This window comes from Amblyomma mixtum, chromosome 8 (genome assembly GCF_055824585.1).
Source record: "Amblyomma mixtum isolate Tamu chromosome 8, ASM5582458v1, whole genome shotgun sequence".
Lineage (NCBI taxonomy): Eukaryota > Metazoa > Arthropoda > Arachnida > Ixodida > Ixodidae > Amblyomma > Amblyomma mixtum.
The window spans coordinates 117,240,609-117,267,458 of record NC_143019.1 but is presented as its reverse complement, the minus strand read 5'-3'; the positions used below and the strand labels follow the sequence as shown (position 1 = coordinate 117,267,458).

At 45.9% G+C, this 26,850-nt stretch overlaps 1 protein-coding gene across 1 annotated transcript in view; it reads left to right on the top strand.

The window, feature by feature from the left end:
• The first annotated feature begins 540 nt into the window (after positions 1–540).
• The window catches only part of LOC149334069 (uncharacterized), a 60,050-nt gene continuing 33,740 nt past the window's right edge, over positions 541–26,850 (top strand). The window contains exons 1-8 of the mRNA XM_089555005.1: positions 541–856; positions 9,474–9,662; positions 18,002–18,063; positions 18,314–18,367; positions 19,457–19,555; positions 21,975–22,040; positions 22,299–22,368; positions 25,435–25,553. Coding sequence (XP_089411131.1) covers positions 541–856; positions 9,474–9,662; positions 18,002–18,063; positions 18,314–18,367; positions 19,457–19,555; positions 21,975–22,040; positions 22,299–22,368; positions 25,435–25,553 — 975 coding nt within the window. The remainder of the gene's footprint in view (positions 857–9,473; positions 9,663–18,001; positions 18,064–18,313; positions 18,368–19,456; positions 19,556–21,974; positions 22,041–22,298; positions 22,369–25,434; positions 25,554–26,850) is intronic.

The following is a 26,850-nucleotide window of genomic DNA, read 5'->3' as shown; positions in this document are numbered from 1 at the left end:
TATCTTGTCATTAAAAAATTAATTAGTGCACTAATGATACTGGTCAAACACCGAAGGCACATCGAGGTCCACCATCAGCAAGAATTGGCTCTATATTGAATATCTTAAATAATTGGTACTCAAGGAAACAAAATAATTTGAATACTGTATAAAACTTAGGCACCACATGTGTTATTGTATATTAGTATTGCATTTACTGCGCTGTTTTGTATTTTTAACTGCTTTTTGTTGTGAATATCATGTTGGTAATTCCGCAGTCAAGAAACACAAAAAAAAAATGCCTATTCACCTTTAACTCCTTCGAGCTATAACGTTGTACTACTCGCTAGCAGAGTCTAGATAATAACTAATGTCAATGATAGATTAGCGGAACAAAGAAAGGGTAACATTGCCTTCTACTGTCTTTGTTTAGCTGCTCGCTCCAGGATGCGCCTACACAGGTGCTTCGCCGGAGAGGAGGAAGCGAGTGATTGCACCCCGATTTGGTGACAGAGTGTACGCGTCAGCTGTGCGGCACGTGTGCGCCGAAGAGCGCTGCAGATGTCGCCAGCGTCGTCACCCACGCTCTTATTCAGGCGCTTGTTGACAGCGCAGCAATCGCTTTTAGTAGAGCGTGGTTTTTTGTTGCTGCACGAGCCGCTCCCAGCGTCGGTCAGAGCTTGTTCCTTGAGAATGGAGGCGACGTCAATGGCGCAGCAAGACGCGGGGATCGTGGTGTGCAAGCAGGAGATGGAGGCCTTCATCGTCCGCTGTATGCTCAAGGTGGGCACGGACCAGGAGCACGCCCAATCTCTGGCCGAAGTCCTCGTCGCTGGCGACTACAGGGGCCACTTTAGCCACGGGCTGAATCGACTGCGTAAGGCAGAGATGACTTTTTGTTTTGTATGTTAATGCAGCGCCAGGTATTGCGTGGTTTAGGATTGAAACCGACATAACTTGTCTTTCTATTTCTATCAAAAAGCCAGTGAAAGCGAATAAGAAGAATAATCTACTCGGCCAGAAGTTAACGCGTTGGCATATCGTTGACGACGGACTAAGGAAAGCAGTAGTTTGGACGTATGGAAGATGTCGCTTTCAATTCGAAGTATGCGCTAGTTACCTGAAAGCGCGATTTGGTGTTTGAATATCCCGCGTTTCACCAAGGAGTCAAACGCCAACGAGGCCTTGGAAGACACAGATTGGCTCAATCTGTCTCAATCGGTGTCAGCGCGGGCGAGTGGCGGCGAAAATCTTGCTGTTTCCAGCTCTTTTTAGCCTTCCTTTACAGCGTAGAAAAACTAAAAAAAAAAAACTGCTGTATTCACAGCTTGCAAATAAGTTATGGGGTTAGGAGCTTTTCTTAAAATAGGTCGGACGTACCTAGTCGATTCTCATTGAAGGTACGGCGGGTAGCACAGAGCACGATAACGGCCGTCCGTCTGTCTCATAGATTGTGCGTGAAGGCTCACCATCATGTATGCGCTTTTGCGTGTCATTTAAGACTTGTCATAAAAGTTTTCATCCAGGGGTACGCCCTTCATCATGAATCTTATATTCTAGGCTTAAATACAGGACGGCTCACAGACACCATTCGTTTGATCCCGATGACTGCCGAGTGTATTTCTCGCTACTAGCAGGGCTGGCCATCTAGTCAGTTATTTTTCACGGCACAGTCTCACGGAGCAAGTAATGTGTTTTTTAGTGGATCTGTGCATTCATATACTGCCCCGGGGAAAGTCCCTCGTGTACGACAAATATACTCATGCTATTTCCCATGCCAATTAAAGTTGCGCCCTTTTTTTATACTCTAGTATAATGTGTATGCTTGCATGTACAGTGAGAACGCTACCCAAAAGCTTGCTTGGCTGTCGCTATCAGACAATATAAGCTCTTATCGCCCAGCAAGGCGGCCTACCTCACTTGCTCCCACAGTGATTCTTTTTTCTGCAGTCATGCACACGGCACGTACACAATGCATTATGAAGACGTGTTCGCTTCGCCTCAGCCTTTCTTGGACCTTAAAGAAACTGTTCATTCTAGCTTTTTCTGACTTGTAATCTGGCAACCTATGTAACCTATACTCGCTCGACAAGGAGCAGCCTTACGGCAATAAACACCAGTCGTTGCTTATAACTCGAAACAATGGTGTCGTCATTTGTGCGCGTGTCTAAGTTTACAAAAATTTATGGTGCCGAAACCCGGGACTAAAACGCTGCAACGGTGCGTAAACAGCAAGGCCATTAAGTGTCGGCGGGACAACGAATTCTGGGCCATCACCGCAACGATCCTTGGAGGTGAAACCACCTTGGACTGAAGGTTCCAGGAACGAGGCCTAGGAAAGCCACGCCCGACGCTCTAAAACGAGGCCTGGAGACGCCACACCTGAAGCCAAGCTTGGCGCTACGACCACGACCGACACTACAACGAGGTTGAAATGGAACGGCTGAAGAAGAAACGAGGAGCATTGAGATCACAGGTGACAAAACTGATTTCTGAGGTAGATTCATCTTTAGAGGCGCACGCTGACGAAAAGGCTCTCAACATACTGTCAGCGAGGCTTAGCGCCCTTCAGATACAGCTCAACGAGGTGGACGCTGCTATCGAGCCACTTGTGCCTGATGAAGAAGCTGAGGAAAACTTCACGCGTACAATCGCGTACAACGACAGAATTGTCACCTACGCTGCAAAACTCAGCCAACATGCCGAAGCTCAGCGAGCGAACGCCAGTCCAGGACCGGATGCTACACGGGCGCCTCGCGACGGTAACCGGAGCGGTGCCGGCTCAAAGGTCAGATTGCCGAAACTCGAGCTGCAACGATTCAGCGGCGCCGCCACGGAGTGGCAGCCCTTCTGGAAGCAGTACCAGCAAGCGATTCACAGCAACGATGCCCTTTCCAACGGCGAGAAGTTCTTATATTTGCAGTCAGCGCTCAGTGGCAGGGCTGCAGCAGCGGTGGCCGGGATTCAAGCTACAGGAGCCAATTACAACACTGCCATCGAGCTCCTGAAGGAGCGCTTCGGACGCACAGATGTGCTAATCCAGGAGCACCTCACCCAACTGCTGGACCTCCCGACGGTACGAAGCGGGCAGGAGGTAAGGGACCTACGTCGACTCTATGACCACATGCAGCGCAACATAGCCGCTCTCACGGCGCTTGGCGTCAAAACAGACAGCTACGGCGCAATGCTTGCCTCCGGGTTGCTAAGAGTGCTGCCAAGCGACCTTGTAATGAATTACCACAAGCGTTGTTCAGCAGCAAAGCAAGAGGATATCCTTTGCATTGCAAGTCTGCAAGAATTTCTAAAAGAGGAAGTTGAGAGCAGGGAGAAGGCGGTGCAGGTTGGTCATCGGGAAAGCAAGAACGTTAATGCAAAACCACGATTCGATAATGAAAAGTCCAGAGTTTCAAAGATTTCAGCGGCATCGCTCTTTTCCGCCAGTGATCTGAAGCGGAATGAGCCCTGTGCATTTTGTGCCGCCAAAGATCACGTGACCAAAGACTGCCAGACCTCGCTTTCTCTGGAAGAAAAGAAACGGGCATTGCGTCAGGCAGGCGGATGCTTCCGCTGCTCTGTCAAAGGACACACGTCGAAACAATGTCGCAACAAAGGAGTGAAGTGCAAGATATGTGGCAAAAGGCATTTAACTCAAATGTGTGATCCTGCGTGGAAACCAGTTAACAGCTCAGCAACCGAACTGCATTCAGCTACAGGCAAGAAGAGCGACAGGGCTCCCACTGTGCTGCTCCAAACTGCCCAAGTATGGGCAGAGGGACCGCAACGAAGCACTTTAACTCGTCTCCTGTTTGACGGGGGTAGCCAGAGGAGTTTTGTGACCGAAGAGCTCTCGCACCAACTCCAGTTAGAGGTTGTGGGAGAAGAAGACATCACCATTTACCCCTTTGGAGGAGCCGGAAACGTTATTAAGCACAAATGGAAGCGTGTCCGCGTTTGGCTGAGAAGTCAGTACAACCGAAAGCAACACTCCATCGAAGCTTTAGAGATACCCGAGATCTGCTCTGACCAGCTGACTCTTCCCGAAAAGGTCATCGAAGGAGTTCAAGCAGAGATAAATGAGCTTGCAGATGTAACCGTACCACCAGGTCATCTGACGAGAAAAGGCATCGGCATTCTTATTGGTTCTGATTATTATTGGACTCTCGCGTCTGGCCACGTGCGAAAACTGCAAGATTCATTAATGGCACTGAAGACGGAATTCGGCTGGACATTGCAAGGTCCTATTCCTTTCAGTAGTTCCTCCGCTAGCTGTTCATCCGTGGCTGTGCTGCGGGCCAGCATGAGTGACGAGGCCCAGTGCCTTTCAGCTGACCTTAAGTCGTTTTGGGAGCTCGAGAGCATGGGCATTGTTGAGCCTGTTGCCCAACAAAACGAAGAGAACGACATCATCAAAGAATTTGCCTCATCTGTCAAGCTTGTTGACAGGCGCTACGAAGTCGCCTTACCATGGAAGCAGGTTAAACTCAACCTAGGCGATAACAAGGCAGTTGCAGAGAAGCGTTTGTACAACCTGACCAAGAAGCTAAGGCGGGACGAGGAAATGATGCACGAATATGATGCTGCGATACGTCAGTACCTCCATCAAGGGTTTGCCGAACGACTCCCAGCAGAGGAAGGCAGCAGCTCAGAAAACAGAATTTATTACATGCCGCATCGGGCAGTTCTTAAGCCTGACATCCTTTCCACCAAGCTCAGGGTTGTCTTTGACGCATCATCCAGCGAGCCAGGAGGTGTCTCTCTAAATCAGGTTCTGGAGGCTGGTCCTAACTTGAACCCTGATCTCCTGAAAATCTTGTTAAATTTCAGAATTCATTGCATCGGCATTACTGCAGATATCGAAAAGGCTTTCCTGCAGATAGCAGTCCGTCGTGAGGACCGCGATGCAATGAGATTCTTATGGTATGAACAGATGCCGACAGAAGAAGACCCAAGGCCGCTCGTAGAGACCTGGAGAATGACAAGGGTGCCCTTTGGAGCGACGAGCAGTCCGTTTCTTCTAGCCGCTACCTTGCGTCACCACTTGGCGACAACAGGTGTTCATCCCAAGACAACGGCAATAATTGCAGAAAACCTCTACGTGGATGATTTAATCACTGGAGCAGACTCTGAACAAGAAGCAGAAGACTTGTACCACGAGGCATTGCACATTATGAGTCTAGCGAGCATGACACTCCGCAAATGGAACTCGAATTCCAAGAAATTGCTCCAACTGTTTGACGACGACGGGATAGGAGGTGCCCTGGACCAGGTGGAATGTCCGACAGCAAGTGTGTCGAGAGTGTTAGGACTTGTCTGGAACAAGCACGATGACTGTTTGGGATTTTCGTTAGAGGCCGTATTGGACCTCCTGAACCAAAACAGCAACACAAAACGCTTTATTCTTCAGGCGTCGGCTCGAATATACGATCCTCTTGGACTCATCTCCCCAGTCACTGTTACAGCCAAGTTGATGTTTCAAAAGCTCTGGGAGTTGGGAGTTGAGTGGGACGCACCCCTACCTGAAGAAGTACAGTCATCTTGGAAGGAGTGGCATTCACAACTCCACCACTTGACTGAAGTAACCGTACCCAGAAGATACGACGGACTTCATAATGCCGGCAGCATCGATATTCACATTTTCGCCGATGCTAGTCCGAAGGCTTACGGGGCAGTTGCATACTTGCGTGCCTCGGGAACCAAGGCCCCAGCCGTGACTCTGATCTTATCCAAATCGCGGGTGGCACCGATTAAGAAGCTCACTCTTCCCAGGTTGGAATTGATGGGAATGCTGATAGGCGCAAGACTGAAGGAATACTTGATGCAATCACTGAAACTACCAGTTGCCAAATGGCATCTCTGGAGTGATTCTACAATTGCGCTTCATTGGGTTCGCGGGTCAGCGCAACAATGGAAGCCTTTTGTGGCCAATCGGGTGCTGGAAATTCAGCAGCGAACGGATCCAGAAACCTGGAATCACTGTCCCGGAGCAGACAACCCTGCCGACTTTCTGACGCGAGGAGTGAGTCCACAAGCCCTCAAGACAAACACCGTTTGGTGGAATGGACCTAATTGGCTCAGAGAAACGCCCATCGCCTGGCCAAGGCACGAAAATGACGTTGATATGGCCGTGGCAGATGAGGAGAGAAGATCGGTGCAGGTACACAACGTAGCAACAGAGGAAACTGTCTTTCCGCTGGAACGGCACAGCTCCCTCTCTAAACTTGTTCGTGTTGTTGCATGGATGCAGCGATTCTTGCACAACTCAAGGAACCCTCACCAGAAACGTAGTGGATATCTGACTACGGAAGAGGTCGCCCAAGCACAGACTTGTCTCATAAGTCAGGTACAGCGAGAGGCCTTCGGTGAAGAGCTGCAGTGCGTCCGTCGCGCATCACGCTTGCCCTGCAGCTCTCCGTTGCGGGATCTGAAACCTTACTGCGATGAGGACGGAGTGCTAAGAGTTGGGGGACGTTTGGGTAATGCTGGCCTCTCCTACAACATTACGCATCCAATAATCCTGCCTGCCGGTCATCATTTCACCGAACTTTTAATAATCGCCAACCATCGCCGCCTTCTACATGCAGGCGCACTTGAGACTCTCACAGAGCTGAGAGAGCAGTTTTGGATAGTTCGGGGAAGACAGATGGTGAAAAAGATCTTGAAGAAATGCTTGATTTGCAAACATTTCAACAGCCGCCCTGCCACGGAGCCAGTTGCCCCTTTACCTCGTGACAGGGTAACCCAAGCTCCACCATTCGAGGTGACAGGCATTGATTTCGCCGGGCCGTTGAACACAAGGGATCAAGGCAACAAGAAGTCATACATCGCCATCTTCACATGTGCAGTCACCCGTGCAGTGCACCTAGAACTGGTGACTGCCATGTCTACGCCCAATTTTCTGATGGCATTCAAGAGGTTCATTTCCAGAAGAGGAGTCTGTCGAGTAATATTTTCGGACAATGCTAAGACGTTTCAGCGCGCTTCGAGAGACCTGAAACGGCTGTGGACAACGCTGCGTGGCACAGAGATCCGAATTTATTTCTTAGACCACCAGATAAAATGGAAGTTTATCGTTGAGAGAGCCGCCTGGTGGGGCGGATTCTGGGAGCGAATGGTTCGTTCAGTGAAGACTTCTCTGAAGAAGGTTTTAGGTAACAGCTTCTGCACATTCGAGGAGCTCGCTACAGTCTTGACCGAAATCGAGGCCGTGATCAATTCAAGACCCCTCACCTACGTGTCCGCAGAAGCTCACGAGCCGGAGCCACTCACTCCATCCCATTTTCTCGTGGGAAAACGTTTAACGTCCTTGCCCCCGGGCTGTGGCACAGAGTCAACGACTTCAACACCGGGTCAACTAACTCGTCGCTGGCGATATCATCAAAGTTTAGCTGATCACTTCTGGCGCAGGTGGCAGAAAGAGTACCTCACAGGTCTTCGCTCCGCTCATTTTGCTGTGCCAAGCTCATCTAGTGCCTTGAAGAAAGGAACTCTTGTGCTAGTTCACCAGCCTCATCTGCCAAGGCAGCTATGGAAAACCGGAAAAGTGGTTGATGTGCTCGTCGGACGGGATGGCTACACTAGAGCCTGCATGGTGCGCCTACCTAGTGGGACCATCCTAAGAAGACCGATCTAGTTGCTGTGTTGCTGTACCCCATGGAGACTACGCACGAATGATCTGAAGCTCATTCCGGGGGGAGTATAAAGAAACTGTTCATTCTAGCTTTTTCTGACTTGTAATCTGGCAACCTATGTAACCTATACTCGCTCGACAAGGAGCAGCCTTACGGCAATAAACACCAGTCGTTGCTTATAACTCGAAACAATGGTGTCGTCATTTGTGCGCGTGTCTAAGTTTACACAGACCTCACCCTGTCTATATCTGCCCCATAATGCAATATTCAGGCAATTTTAGCATAGTGGTTAAAAATAATCAAGCACGTGTGCTCATCCATATAACTGTTTAGACATGCTGTGAAGGCTGCGTATTGACAGGCAAAGAACGTGGAATTTATAGCTCTAAATCCCTAATTTTCTTACATTTGCTGCAGGTGCGTATGTTCATCTGTGCAGGTTGATGTGCTATCTGAAATAGGTGATGAAGCTCTGCTTGTTTCATGAAAAATATTTACTATAGGGTTTTCTTGGCTGGATTGAACTTCAAGTGGGATACGTTTGCTCTAGAACCCCCCGGCACATCTTGATCTCTAGGCTTTTACATTAATTAGGGATACTACTCACTGCGCAAGTGAGGTTGTTTTTTGTGACCTGTTCATGTAGCCGACAGAATAAAATGGAAATTAGTTTCAAGGACATCCTTTTTGATAGTTCAGCACATCGTAAATTGATCCCTCGAATGTCGGCAACGTTAAAGTGTTAAAAATAATTCCCTCTAATCAAAAATGCATTTGAGTACGCAGGATATGTAAGGCATTCAGGCTATTTCCACATATCAACGGCAAAACCGCTAAGCTTTGGCTGCAGTCCTATAACAAAAACAACAGATTTCATCCACGCCCTAGACACAAGGAAAAAATATACAGGGTGTTTCACCTAAGACTTTCTCCAATTTTTAAAAATAAGCTATTTGAATTAGATGCGCGCTTTTTCTGGCATAGCATTGTCAGTGGTGTAGTACATCATAATGCACCTAAGACGTGCTAACTAGCAGGCTTTTTAACCAATATTGAATAGTTAACTTTTAAACTATTACCATTGGGTTCCTTAAATATTGAGAGGCATGTAGTCTACCTTAAGTAATGTCCATATCCGTTTTTAGAATTTCGGGGACGCGATTATCCTCGGCGCTGTGGCCCAACAAATTTTAGCTATTTCGACGAGTTAGGTTCACTGGAGGGGTTGCTTTGCCTGCAAGCTTCTCAAACCGCATGTATTTTGGCGCGATGTAGGCGAAATTTGTTGGGCCACGGCGCCAAGGGTACCCGCGCTTTCGAAATTTTAAAACTGATATGGGTATTACTTACGGTGGGCTACATGCCTCTCAATAATTAAGGAGCCCAGCGGTAATAGATTGAAAGTTAACTATTAAATATTGGTTAACAAGCCTGCTAGTTAGCACATTTTAGCTGCATTCTGATGTACTACACCACTGAAAATGCTATGCCAGAAAAAGCGCGCATCTATTTCAAATAGCTTATTTTTAAAAATTGCAGAATGTCTTAGGTGAAACACCCTGTAATCTGGCTTCTGCTGTTTGTGGTAAGATAATTTGTGGCAACTGGCATTTCTTGCATTTGTTTAGAATATAAATACACCCGGTAGTTTTATTCAAAATCAGAATGCATTTGATATCGAAGTTAGCCAACGATAACAGAATTTTGCCCTGTGCCTTAAATTTGTGCATATGCTCGAATTTTAGTCACTTTAATAAATGACTACAGTAATACAAGTAACAGCTTTCATTTTGAAGATGTCTGCAATACTGGGTTCTATTTAGAAAAAGCCCCAATCAGCTGCCTTAATTTTCTTGTTTTGTACAGAAATGTACGTGACAGACATTCAGAAGGGCGTCTGCGAGCCCTCTGGTTCGCCCGTTATTGTCAATGAGCTGGCGGCCACAGCCCTTGTTGACGGCAAGAATGTTCTCGGTCCCGTCGTCGGCAAGTTCTGCGTGGAGCTGGCCATGCAGAAGGCGCAGCAAGCTGGCATCGGATGGGTTGTTGCACGAGGTAACGAGCTGCTCTCCTTTTGCATCCCGTGAAAACTGTAAGAGCTAAGAATTACACTCAGCTGAAGAAAATATTTGTGAAGTCTTTTTTTTCCTATCGCGTGTGTTATTGGGTAGAGCAATGTGGAACTTAGTTTTCTGTCCGCGCTAGTTAAGATTCATCAGGCGTGGAATTTTCTATGTATGTGATGGTAGCCATAATGCCCAACACTAATGGTATGCCGCACTTGCAATGTTTGTGCTATGGTAAGGGTTGTCGCTTAAGTAAACCGCTGGAATCTATCTTCGCAGGCTTTGGCACTTGCATTCCGTAACTGCTTAATCTGTCACGGTATTTGTCATGTTCTGTGCATTCCATCTGTTCTAGAGTACGGGTTACCACATGAGATAATGCAGTTTAATGTCGCTTTTCAGTTTATGATAACTGCATTCCGTGACTGTTAAAGGTGCTACGCAACTTTTAGGCTTTGAATTTGTAGTGACAGTTGACTGGTATAAAAGGAATTTCCGCTTATACCTGCCAGTGCGAGGTCGCCTGTTTGCAAAGTGTACCCTCCTGTCTCTAATTAATATTAGTATGATAACATCGAATACAGGCTGCAGCAATATACGGATAGACGTTACAGGTGGGAGGGAAAGGCGTATGAAAATGAAAAATACTTTTCAAAGAACGTAGCATTACAAGAAACATTATAGTTCAGAACGCTGCAGGTATTGTAGTTCGCAATTATGTTCTGCGCGTTTTATTTTATTAGTGTGAAACTATTTATATAAATACAGATATACATACATCTTGAATTATAAATGTATTTTTACTTCTTGCCTTGACGCGGGCAGACTATCAAGCAGCTTGGAACAGTGCAAAGCCGCCGCGGTGGCTCAGCGGTTATGGTGCTCGGCTGCTGACCCGAAAGACGTGGGTTCGATCCCGGCCACGGCGGCTGGAATTTCTTTGGAGGAGAAATTCTAGAGGCCCGTGTACTGTGCGATGTCAGTGCACGTTAAAGAACCCCAGGTGGTCGAAATTTCCGGAGCCCTTCACTACGGCGTCTCTCATAGCCTCAGTCGCTTTGGGAAGTTAAACCCCATAAACCAAACCAGAACAGTGCAAAACTAATCTGAAGTTTGAAAATGCTGACAACAATTTGAGTGTTTCCCTGCGAAAAGTGGGATGGTTGTAGTCATTAGAAAAGCCACGTGCCAAAACATTGAAGTCGCATATCTGACACTATGCCATAATTGGCTGTATTTTTCCTCTCAGGAAACTAAATAAGCCATCTATCACGCCTCGCACAAATTCTGCGTATACAGAAGTCGTACGGGAGTTGTGCATCTACTCTTAGTACAAGCACGGCGCAGCATGACCATGCTGCGCAGCGGCCGTGCATCGAAGCGAAGCAGCGCAGGCAACGCTGGTATGCAGGCCGTTGCAGCGTTATTAAACTAGGTAGTCTTGTAACGTTGGGCCGTTGTGGGTTGTGGTTTACTCCAGCCTGGCAGGGAGCCCTGCTTGCGATGTCATGAAGGTCCGCTTCTGTGCTCTAGAGGGCTCTAGGAGACGACACAAAGCTCCGCCTATAAGCCCTTGCGCTACTGCATCGCTTCGCTTCGATGCACGGCTGCTCCAAATGTTTTTAAGCAGGGAGCGGCCACGCTGCGTCGTGTTCGTAATAAGAGCGGATAACCTTGTACAGCCGCCCACAGACTTAACACAAATGACGAAACGCGTGAACCGGACTGCCGTCAGCGCCACGAAGCGACAGTCATCGGGGCGGGACAATGCTCTCGGTATGTTTACGGTTCGTGGCGATAGCTGGTGCGCAACTCGCTTTGACTGCTCTTTCGCTTCTGCCTGATCGCCGCGTGGAGAGCGGGTTCGTCACGGGGGCGTTTCTGCGCTTCCTGATCGTCTACGCGGCCTGCACGACCCCGGGAACGCTATTTGCAGCTTTCTTATCGCGGGAACGAGAAATTGCTCGCTAAGCTGCCGCGGTTCGCACCAGCTATCGTCAGCAATCGTAAGCATACCGAGTGCATTACCTCGCACCCGCTGACTATCGCTTCGTGGCGCTGACGGCAGTCCAGGCCATGCGTTCCCTCATCCGTGTGAAGTCTGTGGGAGGATATACCTTGTCTTCACAGATTCCTAACTGTATCTGTAAACTTCAAAAAGAAAAGATTAGGCTAACTAACGAATGAATATACAATTTATCAAAGAATGAATGATTAAATAATGAATAATAGGTGGTCAACGACGTAATTGATGACAGAGAAACGGCATCGAATGCTTAAAAAACACCTGTTTTAGGCTTTTTATGTATTTGTCTACATAAAGAATTCTGTCTGGTCTATATGATGCGTTAATAATTGATGGAATACACTGCGCAAAAGATTGTGTTCATATATTGCCATGCCCTTACATCGTGTTCACGTGACTCTATATTGCCAAAATATTTAAGAAACCATACTTTTGTTTAATTATTAGTAATGCACATGCCTGCGGCAGCACTGCATGATTTTGCAATCCCCAACCTGTTTTCGCCTTTGTTATATGTACAGCCTTTTGCGCGGGGCTTAAGTTCCCCAAAGTTGCACATGGACTATGTGGGACACTTTAGTGAACATGTTCCGATTCATTTACATCTCCTTGGATTCATTAATGTGCCGCAATATTAAGCGTCGTTTTGCTTTAGGCCTCCTTCAAAATAAGGCTGGCTTGGCTAGAATTTGATCGGTGGCTGAGGGTTTAGCAGCAGAAAACCGGATGCCGTAAGCGAGCGCAGCTGTGTCAGACCTCTATTATGGAAAAACGAACTTCCTCTGCATTAGCTCCCATTGAATATTCATTATTCGCATACTCCTGCATAAAGTCCATCCTCTCTTCCTTATCCTGAAATTTTCGTATTGTAGACAGAAGACAAATTTTCGTTCATGTGAAGTAGTCACGGTTTTAGAATTGGTCTTCTATTCAGCTCTGTATATGGGACTACTGTTTGTTGTCACTGTGTTGCTATGTGTGTTGTACACCCCTGTAGCAGCCTGTGTTGGGGTTCGCTGCGTGTCTCGAAATACAGCGTGAAGATGAGCGTATATTGTGTATATTATTGCTCTTTGATGGGATGATTTGTAAAACGGCCAAGAAAGTGCTTTAGAGTGTGCAATTTGTAGCAGAACTCGATCACTTCTTGACGATCACACAACAATATTGGTGGTGTTTGTCCGGAAGCTCCTCAATAATCTTAAATTTATGGTTTAATAAGTTTGAGCGATTTGAAACTTATGAAAGTGATCGGAGGATTATCGACCTAAAACGAAATTTCGATAAAAAGTGTAAGACTGCGTAGTGCTGGGAGCGACATTGAACCTTTTAAGATATCTTCAGAAATATGGTTTTTATTCATCTCTGGCTGCATTCGAGGGATTGCCACCGCATGTGCGGCATTGTTAAAACGCTGAAATTTGAACCAGGCCTGAATGTAATTCACCATGGCGCATAGGAACGGCATAATGCAATGAGAAATAGCATTGCTTTGGCTTTCTTTTGGCCGATTAGTTAATGTCACTTTTTAATCTGACTTTGCGTAGACAAAGGTTTACATAAGCGCATACCTTTGTATGTTGATGACCTTGGGGAGAAGTTTATATTTCATTAAGTCAACAAGTAAGCTAAATTGGGCAGGCACCCGGCCATGTTGCTATGCATGACGGAACTGTAGTCTCTTTAATAAGGTGGAAGTTTTAAAAGGGAGAGTATTTCCCAGTTACGGCTTCGGGTTGCTAGCGCAGAAAGATATTCTTTAGAAGAGTAAATTGCAAACAAAGGCATTGCAGCCTGTATTGCAGCAGAATTCACCCCAGAGGTGCTAGCCTGTATTACTATACGTTTCTCCTTCTCTTTATTTGCTTTTCGGGAGCTTTGAGCTACATTTACACGTGCGCACAATCCTCTTTTTGTCCTTATAAAAAATACGATTCGCAGCACCTGGCATGTGCGCCTGATATAGCTCCTCGAACACAGGATCTCCTGTGCACGTGGCAGGAATGCAGGATGCGGTGTCAAAATTTTTTTATATTACCGGCAAAAAAGATATATATATATAGACGTAATTCAGACGACACGCGGTAGAAAAACAACTTTATTCTAACGTTTTGACTAGGGTCTGGCATTCGTCAGGCCCTCTGACGAAGGCGAGACCCTGGTCGAAACGTAAGAATAAAGTTGTTTTTCTACCGTGTGTCAACCGAATTACGTTTATGTTCTACCGGATCCATCCGATCTTCACCCCCTTCTTACACACACGCACACACACACACACACACACACACACGCACGCACGCGCACACACACACACACACACACACACACGCACACAATGCCCCTACTTCCTCATGCATGGAAGTCACTGTAGTCCTCACAACTGGTTTGTTTTTCTTATATTTATTTTACTTTACTTGCCATTGTCCTGAAATGGTGATCTATTTGGAATTGGCGAAAAACGGTGTATTAGAGCCGGTGTAACCGGGTTCAAACCCAACCACGGCGGCCGCGCTTCGATGAAGGCGGAACGCAAAACGCACCCGTGTGCTGTGCGATGTCGGTGCAGATCTCAGTGTCAGATCCCCAGGTGGTCGACATTATTCCGGAGACCTCCACTACGGCACCTTTTTCTCTCTTTCTTCTCTCACCCGCACCTTCCTCCCTTCTCTCACGGCGCAGTTCAGGTGTCCGCCGAGATGTGCGAGACAGATACTGCGCCATTTCCTTTCCTCAAAAACCAGTTTACACTATAAAATATAGAGAATCGAAGAGAGACCGGGTACAATTGCCTCCATGTTTTCTTGTGATGTAACAGAAGATACACTATCAAATATGAATGAGAACCAGTAATATATAGCTACATCAAACCACTGGATCGGGAATATGTTTACGGAGTTTGTCATTCCGATGATTGAAAAGTTTATACTTTGAAAGGACAGTTTCACATTCTTTTCCCTTCATGACCCACATTTGACGCTCAGTGTATATGAGATTTAGCTGCTGTGCTCAGGTTTGTGGGTCTGATAGTGGTCACAGTGGAACATTCTGATATGTAAGCAAATACAAAAACATGCACGTGCTGAAATTTTTGTGATTTTTGGAACCCTCTGGTTAGGCAGTTGAACTTCGGTTCCCTGGTGCTAGGGTGGGCCCCACTATCCGCAGCATTGTCTTGGCCCCTAATAACCAAGTTAACAGTCTCGTTTTGATTTATAATTTACGGGGATCTAAAGTCTCAACGCGACTCAGGCTATTAGGGACGCCGTAGTGGACTCCGGAAATTTCTACCACCTGGGGATCCTTAACGTGCACTGATATCCCACAGTACACGACCCGCTAACATTTCGCCTCCATCAGAATGCGATCGCCGCGGCCAGGAACGAACCCTCGTCTCTCGGGCCAGTAGCCGACTGCCATAACCACTGAGCAACAGCGGCGGCTGAGTATCGTTTTGAGATCTTGCGCATTGAAGGGACCATTTGGTGCCAGTGAGAAGATAAGGGAAGGTTTGGTTGGCTTTTTTTCGTGGGTTTACCGTCCAAAAGCGATTCTGGCTATGAGAGAAGCCGTAGTGAAGGGCTCCGGAAATATCGACCACCTGGGGTTCCTTAACGTGCACTGACTTCGCACAGTACACGGGCCCCTAGAATTTCGCCTCCATCAGAATTCGACCGCCGCGGCCGGAATCGAACCCGCGTCTTTCGGATCAGCAGCCGAGGGCCATAACCACTGAGCCACTGCGGCGGCAGATAAGGGAAGGGAAATGAGAGGCTCTTTCTAACATGCATATGGAGGAAGCCAGCAGGCGCCGAAACCAAGCCGCAAAGGAATGTTTTTTACTCAATTTGTGTTGTTGATCAATGAGAGGAAATAGTCTATTTTACTGCCTAAAAGTTGATCAGAAAGCAGAAGAAAAACAACAGAATAACATGCCGCCAGTGGAGTACTTATTGTTTCACTGACAACATGAAACTACTGCGAAAATTAGTTTAGCAAATGGGAATGTAATGACAGTGCTGTGGTTAGTGCTATTTTAAGCCGCCTTTTTCCATTAACAATGAAATTTAACAACGCTACTTCTCCCTCACTATTAGATGATTGCATGTTTTTGAGGTGAGGAGCGGTCGAGAGTAACTTGGTTTATGTGGGTTTGCTTCTGTGAACAAAAAAATGTGCAGTTAGAGAAGGAATAGGAAAAATCGCTTGGAGCGTTGGTGATAAATTGCTTTTAAGCAATTGAAGTTTTAAGTGGTGACAAACAAAGCTATTGTTCCCGGATATATATTTATTATTACTGCTCTGAAGGAGTATGGACACCAACGTTTCATGTGTGGTTATTTTTTCCACCGACAGCAGATTTCATAGCCACAAGAACGATAAAAGTGGAAAGCATGTGCACCAGTGACGTTCTGATTACACTTACTGCAGCACTGTTTTTTCCCATGGGTTCGAATTTCTGGGAGCTATAGCACCAGGTGTCACCGGACGATACACAGAAAAGTCATAAATCGCATGCAATCGCATGGCAATCACAGACAATTGTTTTAATCACTACTTCGTCGTCTGCTCCAAGAGTATGTGACTTGAGGCCGTTGCTTGGGTTAAAGAAGGTGATGGAGAAGGAAATGCATCAGTGTTCTGTGAGTGCGTACCGGCCTGTCAACCGCTATAACTGTCGTGCAAACCAAACCTGCAGGCAGAATTCAGCGCGACAATTAATAGCTTGAAGACATCTTTTCCGCTTGTAGAATTCAAAACGCTTTGCACACATCTACGAGCAAAAAAGAGACACAACGGAAAGCTTGATCCCCTTTCACCTTTCATATAATTTTAACATCTTAAAAAAATTTGCACCCTTAAGCGTGCATTTCCCGATATATTACTCGCACACTCACACCCCCCCCCCCTCCCTCGAAGAAAAAAGAATAAAGATGCAAAGTATGGTTGTCGCACCCGTACAGTGAGGGTTTGATCGTTATAGTTACTCCCTTTTTCTGGGTGCTTTAGAGTTTCATGTGTTTTCATTCCTTTAGAAGAAGCTGGTCAATTTTTTTTCTGTGTGAACTCTTCGAGGGAGGCTAAACAATCCCTACGAAAAGCTGCTGGCGACCTGTCAAACTTTATACATGAATTATGGCATTCCTAACCATATCTATGGTACATATATGTCTCTTTCACGGCTTGCCTGAAGCTGTCTGTTGTGCAGTCACTTTGACGATGCCTGCATGATGTTCACGGTGTGGTTTTTCTTTATATATTAACAAAATAAAAGGAAGCCGATATTCATCAAACCCACTCGCACAGTAACGCAATAGTAGCATGTGCCGCACATATGTTTGCCCGAGGTAGATAAAACAGGTTTAAACGTCCCTGGAATGAGTCATACAAAGCTGCTGAGGTGACTAGAGTTCAAAACGGAAGACACCACTGCTGAGCGCTATACTTACTCGCTCATGGCGCGTATATTTATATATGCCATTTCAGCAAGCCCCCATTTGCTGTCAGCGACGCTTAGCTCTTCGGCTGAAATAATTTATTTAACTATGACATTATAGGGGCCCAAATCACAGTCATAGCTGCACGTGTGAAAGCTGCAGTTGTCATTTAATGAAGGGTACAAATTGCTGGAATCATTGAAAAACCGCACTTGAATCTGCTGCAAAGTTATTTAAAGAGTCAACTAGCAGTCGTGCACCGTTAAGCTAGATGGAGCTGCAACGCCCTTGCACCCGCGCACCTTTGCACGGTACATGGATGCATCAACAGTGCTGACGTGCCGAGTGCCCCTTTTTTAAAGAAAAGCAAGATAAAATAAGATGAGTAATTTAGGGTGCCATCATCAGTCTTACCCCTTTGGGGGGCGAATTTTTCTACTTTGCGCCTTCCACGGGCCATTTTGCTTTGTTTCAAAGAGACACATTCACTTTAAAGCTGCCTTGTCGATACAGCCTTTCCTCTTTCAAGTTCGAATACATATCATGTAACCTGCTGCAACAGTGACCGTGATAGTAGCCTTTTTTTGGAGGCAGAGTAGAAAGCTTTTTCTCGTGCTTAGATTTGAGTGCTCATTGTAAACCACCACATGTAGTGAAGAAATTGTAGGCTTTCATTATGACACCTGTTATGGTCCATGCAGAGAATAGATTTGGCCAACAAAATGTAGATAATACTTTTCGCTATTTAGGTTTTCAGATTTGCTTTCGGTTTTTATATTCTACTTCTTAGAGGGTATGTCCACAGATGAGAAGAATATTACTCCTTGCACCGAGTTTTTCTTCAGAAAATTCGTTTCACTACCGCAGGTTCGAATCACTATGGAATTGCCGGCTTCTACAGTATGATGGCTGCGTCAAAAGGCTTGATTGTAAGGAACATTTTCAAGTTTTGTGGCCCCTTTTTGGTAGATATTGCAATTAATTCTTGATGCGCTAGTTTTCTAAATCTTTGCAGTCAAGATTGCATGAACAGCAATTCGTTTTTATATTGTTCATTGTGAGAATCAGTGTATCTTGATGTTTGGAGTGATTTTCTATGCCGCAGATTCAGTTCTACATAAATACCTAGATATAATGGCTAATTCGTACGATTGCGTTTCTACGTTGTCTCTATTTCAGGGCATGTCCTACACAAATGGGTCGCCAATGGTGGCTCCATCTGGCGGAAAGAAGGTCGTATTCTTGTTCTTTCATCTTGCACGATTTTTGTTGACTCTTTTCAGACAACACAGTTTCTAAGCTGCAATATCTTTAGCTACATGTCTCATGTAAGCTGGCCTTTTCAAGCACTAATTGCTCTCCTGGCTATGCGTGCGATTCATGCAGTTGGTAAAGTCATGGGATGCTATCTCTTAAAAGGAATAAGCAGTCCAGGAAGGCTTCGGTTACATTCCTGGGAATATCTTTGTCCGCTTGTACGTGTAACTTTTTGTCATTCAGAATTAAACAACAGTAGCTTCCCAACGAGTAATGAAAACACGATTTCGTGTTTATGTTGCCATTATAATCTTCTTCTTGGCTCAGGAACTGAAGCAAATATGCCTGCTTTATGCAGTCGAACACGGTAGTATTGAAACCGCATCTTTTGAATTATCGGTTTTATAGGAAACTCATATTACGCCCCTGAAAATCCTGAGTAAAAACATAAGAAAGTCGTGCACTATTCCGAACTCCAATTTCTCTCCTCATTATATATATTGAACTTCATGCCGAGCTCTGCAAATGGTGTATCTCATAAAGACACTCTTCCATCACTGTCTGCGAGCGGAGAAGGGTCGGCTACGCGCTCCTTCGAACATTCTGGCTGCGCTTTCGCTTTGAATGCACTCGAAGAAGTGAAAGTTCTGTGTGGTTGAGCGTGGCCTTTGGTCTCTTCTATTCCTTTTCCATGCCACATAACTTTCATGCTTTTAAGCCAACCTAATGAACTTCTAGCGTCGGTCCTCACCTGGCGTGCTCCGGTCGCTGCGCTGCCGATGGCCTTGCAGAAAGCAACTAAGGTCTAATTTACAATTTCCTTCGAGTTGAAAATATCCAGCCTTGACAGTAGATGAACTTCTCCACGATTTTTTTAATATGCACAAAATTCTTTGGGAACTTCTATTATTGCAAGTAAAAGGAATTTCTGTAAACCTCCACTGGAATGTAGCGCTAAGATACGCGTCTTAAACTTATTTCTAAAGCTAAAAAGCGGGAAAATATTTGCCAATTGTTGGAAGGTGTTCGTCATGGATACAACGAATTGTGTGTTTCGGTTCACAGAAATTCCTGGGGACAAACCCAATCAGTGTCGCTGCTCCTGGAAAGGACGGTGACTCGTTCGTCCTTGACATGGCCACCTCTGCTGTCGCATATGGAAAGGCAAGTTAAGTGCCCGTTTATATTTGTTAGAGAAGACATATGCTGACGCGTTGAATTTGCTGCGACCGTCATCATCGCGGCACCGCGCCCCCTGTGCTGGCGAGCGCGACCTTCGAACACTTAGCTCTGGAAAACTCTTAACAGCTCAGACGCATCACTCATCAGCTGATAGGCATCGCCTTGCCGATGCCAACGGTCGAGCGGAATAAATGCGGCCGCCGCCACGGCGCATATCTGGTGACTTCGGATAGCCCACGAGTACCCATAACTGGCACAGCGCAGCTGGCTCCCAACTTCCTGCTCTTCGTAGCTCCCTGCTTCCCCCATGTAAACCATGCCATCGCTCTGGACCCTAAAGGTGGAACTCGCCTGCCATTAGTAGTACTTCCGGCGTTCTAGGAACCGCATCCAGCCATCTGGTTGTACCAGAGGGAAGCGACCTTTTACCGTGGCGCCCCCGAATCAACGGCTGTGCAGGTTGTCCGACATGAAGCCCTACCACTCGGCGTTTCCCCCAGCCTTGCTCTTCCACCAGCTGCCGTGGGCGACTACGACGTCCTCAAATGTGCCGTTCTCCCTTTTTACAGCGTCACGCAGGCGTTCCCCTCGCCTCCGTTTCTTGGGGCCGTGTCGTTGTAGTTATTAGTTTAAAAAATGAATCTGCTTTTGAGATATAATCTGCCGAATTGCGTCCCTGAGTAACATCTCTAAATGATATGTGTAGGACGAAAGTACTTGTGAGCGGTATGTATTTAGAACTATTGAAAGTATGTATAAGAAAATGATTATTAAATGTCCAGGTTTGTACTATAATTTTCACTTCTGTAAAGAGGAACCGTGATATGGTTTTTCGACAATATATATAACAGCTATTTTATAGCAGAATCGTGTAGATATTACAGGCTACTCAACTTTAGATGTTATAGCTCTCCTGGTTGCTATAACTTTTTTTAATGGTGCATATTGTTTGACTATTTTACTTGAGTTTGAGCTCACTCAACCTCACTTTTAAGCTATTTTTGGCTGGAACGATAACTATTCATCTTATATGTGACACTGAAACCAGTATGCTTTCATGATGGCCAGAATATTTCGGACTTCCATCTCTATTTTTTTTCTTAAAGCTGTGTTGTTGCTATGGCTTGGTTAATAGCCTGGGCATATGTTTAGAGCAATAGGGCACGTGTGCACAGTAGCCAAGGAAGCATAGTGCCTCCTATAGAGGCAAGTTCTGCGCCCGTTTACGTGAGCTTTACAGCCAGCAGAATGTTAGATTATTCTCAAGAAAGAAGCTCCCGAACGACGCCACGCCGAGTATCACACCAACAACGCGATGACGCTGCGGTTAGCCATGTTCCCACTTCTAGCAACCATGGCCGATGTGAGGCATGTGACCTCTTTTTTATGAGTGCAAGCTGGTGACATTCATTGGGCTCCTCTTTTGCGATGCATTGTCCAGGATTTCGTTGAGTTTAACCTGATTACATGAACCCATCACACCTTGGCATACGTTTGAACAAAGCGGGCTTCTGTTTAGCCACTGCTCAAGTGCTGGTCTCGTGGCCTGCAAAGGGACAACAAACGAGCAATCTGAGGCGATGAAACAGGAATAATATGTCCAGGTGTATTTCTGCTAACCCTGTTTCTTGCCGCATGTGTCTGCGTTTACCCTGTCATAACGCCGAAGTGGACGTGCTTTGTAGTGCGCAGTTAACAGACAACCCAGCGTGTATTTATACTTAATTACTACAGATTTCACATCTACCCTCTATCGTGAGCCACTGCAACTGGTTGGTTTATGGAGTTTAACGTCCCAAAGCGACTAAGGCTATGAGAGACGCCGTAGTGGAGGGCTCCGGAAATTTCGACCACCTGGGGTTCTTTAACGTGCACTGACATCGCACAGTACACGGGCCTCTAGAATTTCTCCTCCAAAGAAATTCCAGACGCCACGGCCGGGATCGAACCCGCGTCTTTCGGGTCAGCAGCCGAGCACCATAACCGCTGAGCCACCGCGGCGGCCCACTGCAACTGACGACACTTTTAGTGCGCCAGCACTTATAGTGGCCATATCCCGCATTTAGCCGTTGTTTGTTCGTCGGTTTGTTTGTCTGAACCCAATTTTGTGGCAGGCTATTGACATGCCCACAGGGTGGTAGCCGTGTACCTAGCACCCTGCCCACCGTGTTAGGCGGCAGTTCATTTAATAGATCCCTAGGAGGATGACTACAAGGGATCTATGAATGAAGAGGACGAGTGATTCCGCATATATGACATTCGCCTACTGCCGCTATCCGAACAACTGCCGTCCATGAAAACTGGATTTGTAACCGTAACAGAAGGCAAAACCGCACTGCTAGCGCACCTAATTCTCATTTCATGTAACTACGCAAATCAACCATCACTTTTTTTGCTGCAGGTTGAACTTCAGCATCGAAAAGGGGAGCAGATTCCGTACAACTGGGCGATCAACGGCAGTGGGGAGGTGAGTTCACTCTTGCTTGACGAAGACACGTTCAAGCATCCTCTTGGTCAAATAGTTTGACTTTGTTTTGGCGGGAGGTCTAAGTAATGCTGTGTAAATGCAGTCACTGATGAATTTCTCGGGTTGTCAAAGCAAATTGAAGCTCCTCTGTTTGTAGCTTGTTTCGTCAAATATTTCTTGTTGCTGACGGCAGAGAAAGGTTCTGAAGTAAGCTCAGAAATGATATCAGGGCGCATTACGTTGTGCTTGTTCTTTCAGGTGACAAACAAACCTGAAGAAGTCCTCAGTGATGGCGCCTTACTTCCACTGGGTGGAACAATTGAGACAAGTGAGCTATACTTCATTTTTCCTTAATAAGATGCTCCCAAGGGAAAGAGTGGAGCATTCTCTTGCGCAGTGATACTTCTTGCAGTGATATAACATGTGCAGCAGCCTGGAGTAGCGCTATTAAGCATGAAATGCTTTTAGCCCCCGTTGTCGGCAGTGTGGTGACGTCACGCCGAGACCGAGATCCACTCATCCGGGCACTGAAATCCACTCATCCGGGCACTGAATTCCAGTTATCCGGGCACTGAATTCCAGTCATCCGGGCACTGAAATCCAGTCATCCGGGCACTGAATTCGTCATCCGGGAACTGAAATCCAGTCATCCGGGAACTGAAATCCAGTCATCCGGGCACTGAAATCCACTCATCCGGGCACTGAATTCCAGTCATCCGGGCTCTGAAACGAGAACATCCGGGCACCGTACGAGACTTAGCGAGATTTAACGAGACTCCGTAAGCCCTCCTACGCGACCGGCATGCAAGCGCTGGTTGGTCTCCAAACGAGACAAAAAATAACTGCTGCCAGTGCCTTCTCAATGTTTATCAAGATATCAGTGGAACTGTGGGTTTGATAACGCACGGAATTATAATTTCCGATTTCTAATAACGCGTGCAAAAACCACATAAATTGCATGTTGCACTTCGTTGTCGTACGTGATCCGGGGGAGAAGCGCTGCGTTCAAAGGGCAAGGCATCGTGCCGAACGGGTGGTGGCGTTCCTCCCTTCCTTTACGGTGCGGTTCGGGTGTCCACCGAGATGGCAGAGAATTACTGCGCCATTTCCTTTCCTCAAAAAAACTTGCGTTCAAATGACAAGGCATCGCGCTGAACGGGTGGTGGCGTTCCTCCCTTCCTTTACGGTGCGGTTCGGGTGTCCACCGAGATGACATTAGGCCCGTAAACATTTCAGGCTTACTCTACTCTCGGTTACGGGAGAGGCAGAGATTTTTATGGTATCATTATCATCTGACTCGAGTTCATTGAAGAACAAACTCCGCTCCAAATCACCTTCAGTTATCATGCTCTTGCAGAGCATAACCGATTCACTTCGTAGGGTTCTTACGCATATTCTCGCTATGATGAGGTAATTGTGTACGTTTGACCGCGATAGGGTTAAGGCTCCACTCCTACAAAAAACAGCCTCGCCGTCGTCTTCGCTGTGAGAGAAAAACTCCCGTAAAACAACCCAGGGGGACCAACTAGGTCGCGTGACCTTGTGGTGCCACTTTAACCTGTTCGTCGGATGTGAAAAGAGTGACCACCATTGCAGGTGCCAGTTAATTAATGACTGGTCGCAAGAGTTTGCTCGGGTCGAGCAACCTGGGTCGCACATCCCTACCGGTGTAATCTCCTGACATCTCAGGCAGCGCCACATCGCTTAGCCACGGCGCGTCTGCGCCAGGAGTGGTATGAAGCCTCCTAGCGGTCCAAGAATGTAACGTCCAAAATAACAAATACCGCATATAGGGGCATTGACCCACTGAAGGCATCCCATGATACTCTAAGGCGAAGCTTAAGTGCCTCCTCCCATTTTTCTGGGGTGGAGGCCCGCTTAGAGACAACTGATCAATCCTATCTTTACTGTTTACCTTGTGTTTGGCGCATCATAGCCTCAGTTGCTTTTGCGCCATTAAAATCAATATAACTAACAATATAACTAACTTTACTGTTTACCTCACAATTAAACCTGTCTTCCACGTATTTTTTAGTTATTAATTAATTGCTCTATATGGTGATATAGTCTTTTTAAAGAGCAGGTCCACAAAATGCTTGTTTTTCTCAACACCCATAGAATGAAAGAGCACCATGTACATTTATACGCTGTTATATGAGCAACAATTTGCACAAGACCTACACTGTATGAATACAAGCTGAGCTTTTCATTTTTAATCATGAAAAAAAATGCAATCACGCAATATAGTGTACGACTCGGCGAAGTGATAGATAGCAGAGTATAATGTAAACTGAAGCGCTGCTTGAAGAATCGTAACAAAATCTTTTTAGCCATAAAAAAGCTATCAAAGTGAATCTGTGCAAGACAGGTGGGCGTAAATGATTTAGGAAAGCCAGTCAAGGCAATTCCTTCAGCATCGGTGAATGGCATGCCAGTAAAACGAGTTTTCGTTTTGAGACGGATTGGGTATGAAAAGGCAAGAGGATATGTAGTCTTATCTTATTAAGTTTTCGCAAAACAGAAATTGCTCATTTTCGCACCACCATAGAAAACACACTGTAGCCTTCATCGCCTCTTCTATGTCTGCAAAATCTTGACTCTATTTTTGTTCTATTTGTAATAAAGAAACGCAGTTTCAAGGTTTCAAGGGTTTTTATTTTAGACATATATATCACATGCCTGAAGAGAACGCGGAAAAACCCCGCTGTGTGGTGGCTTGACACTGCTCCCTGCCCCTGCGCTACATTGGTCGCAGATACAAAAAAAAAGAGCTGTTTAGCTTCGAAAAAGCATTTCCGTAAAGCATTTCCGCCGACGTTCATCAATTGGCACTCATTTCGTGCGTAATTTTCGGAGGTTAATTAAATCTTAGTCTCAGTCAAGAATAAATAAGCTTGGACAGGGCATGTAGTGCGTACGCAAGACAACGGATAGTCGTAAAAGATAGATTACTAGGTTCCAACTGACGGCATGAGTAAGAGGCGGCATAAAGTTAGGTGGTTGGATGGTGATAAGTTTGCGGTGATAAGCTGGCCGGGGCTGGCATGGGAAAATTATTTGGCGTACATAGGAGAGGCCTTTGTCATACAGTGGAAGTAGTCAGGCTGATCGGATGATGATGATTTCGTGCAGCACATGGGCACTTCTGCGTTTCAGTTACATTGAAATATGCTAGCCGCGGCCGGAATCGGGTCCTCGACTTTATGGTCAGCAGCCGAACTCCAAAGCCACTCGGCCACCGCGCAGGGCGGCTAATGAAGAAATAATGATCTCCTCGCTGAGCAGTGAAACCGTGCAGTGTTTGCCTTAACAGTAAATGAATTATTGTCGCAATAATAAATTCTAATTGTGTCATTCGCCATCATTACTTTGTGCTTAATGTGCCGAATTGCAGGCGGCTACAAGGGCTATGGTCTGGCTATGATGGTTGATCTGTTTTGTGGAGTGCTGAGTGGTGCCCAATATGGCGCCAACATTCGGCCCTGGCTGAGTGTGACGGACCCAGCAAACCTGGTTCGTATTCCTTCTATATTTTTATCAAGGTTCATATGATGAGGTTCAGCCGCATTTAGAGCAGCGCCTAAAAGTTAAACTTGAGGGGTTTATCAAGAAGTCTGTTAACAGTATATTTTAAATATGAGATCAGCGTATGCACACTCTGCCCATTTTTCGCTGCTTATAATTGTTCCACAGTAACGAATTGCCACAGCAGGACAGGGGCAGTTCTCGTTTATCTGAAGAGTTTACCCATCTGTACAAAAAAGAAAGACAAATTCCCTTCTTTATCTGGATAACCTCGCCACCATACACTGAGGAAAGGTGCTTGCAATGAAGGATTTGTGGGTTACCTTTGTAGGTTGTTATAGACACGTGCTTTGAGTTCTGACTGTACGTTGATCAAAGGCTTTGAAACCTAAATGGCGAGCAGTGGAGGGACTTACTAAGCTCCTTCAAGGGGGCGTTGGCAACAGCAGACATTCTGCCTGCCTGCTTAATGGCCTGAGCCGTACCTTTTCTCACACCTTTCTCCTGTGGACCTTTTCGCATTCTGCAGACAGAGTTGCACAGTTCTAAAGCTTCAGAAAAAATTGAGATGTCTTTATGACCTCTATTCGACCAATATAAAATAATTAAAGCAAGTCATTTATACCAATACAGATTACTCCAGACCTACTGCAGAGCAATTAAGAACACAAATACATTTTATACAGACTTATCACAATTGAGCCCCAACCCAAGTACGTATGCAACTCGATTGACAAACAAATGGTACACTCCAACGCCGAAAAATAATTACGCCTTGCAGTCATTACGATATAATCTCCCAATGCTGCTAAACAAGTTTAATAACTCTGGAATAGATGTCTGTCGCCTTCCCAAAAAATGCTTGAGGACGCTCTTTCTTGTGAAATAATGTTTTGTAAAAGAACCTCCCGCTTTATCTTACTGTTTAAAATTCACCTGTGTTCAAAATACGCAGAAGCCTGCGTGAATTTCTGTCTTGATATATTTTGCAAGTATTTTTTGTATTTCCATTTTTTCTTTTTTCTTTTTGCTTTCATGTATGTTACTGTTCGTCGTTTCTTTCCTGCTTAATTACACTGCAGCAGTTATCATTTCAGTTATCGTTTTCAAATGTATGAGAACTATGCATGATGTGATGCCAACTGCTGCCAAGATGTAGGGGCGGTCGCCACTTCGAGCAGCTTTTTGCGACTGCCCCATCCTTATTCCAAGGAAAATAAAGATTTGATTTTATTTGACAGGGACCCATATATTACCTGCCATTTCATGTGAGCTGGCTTCATTC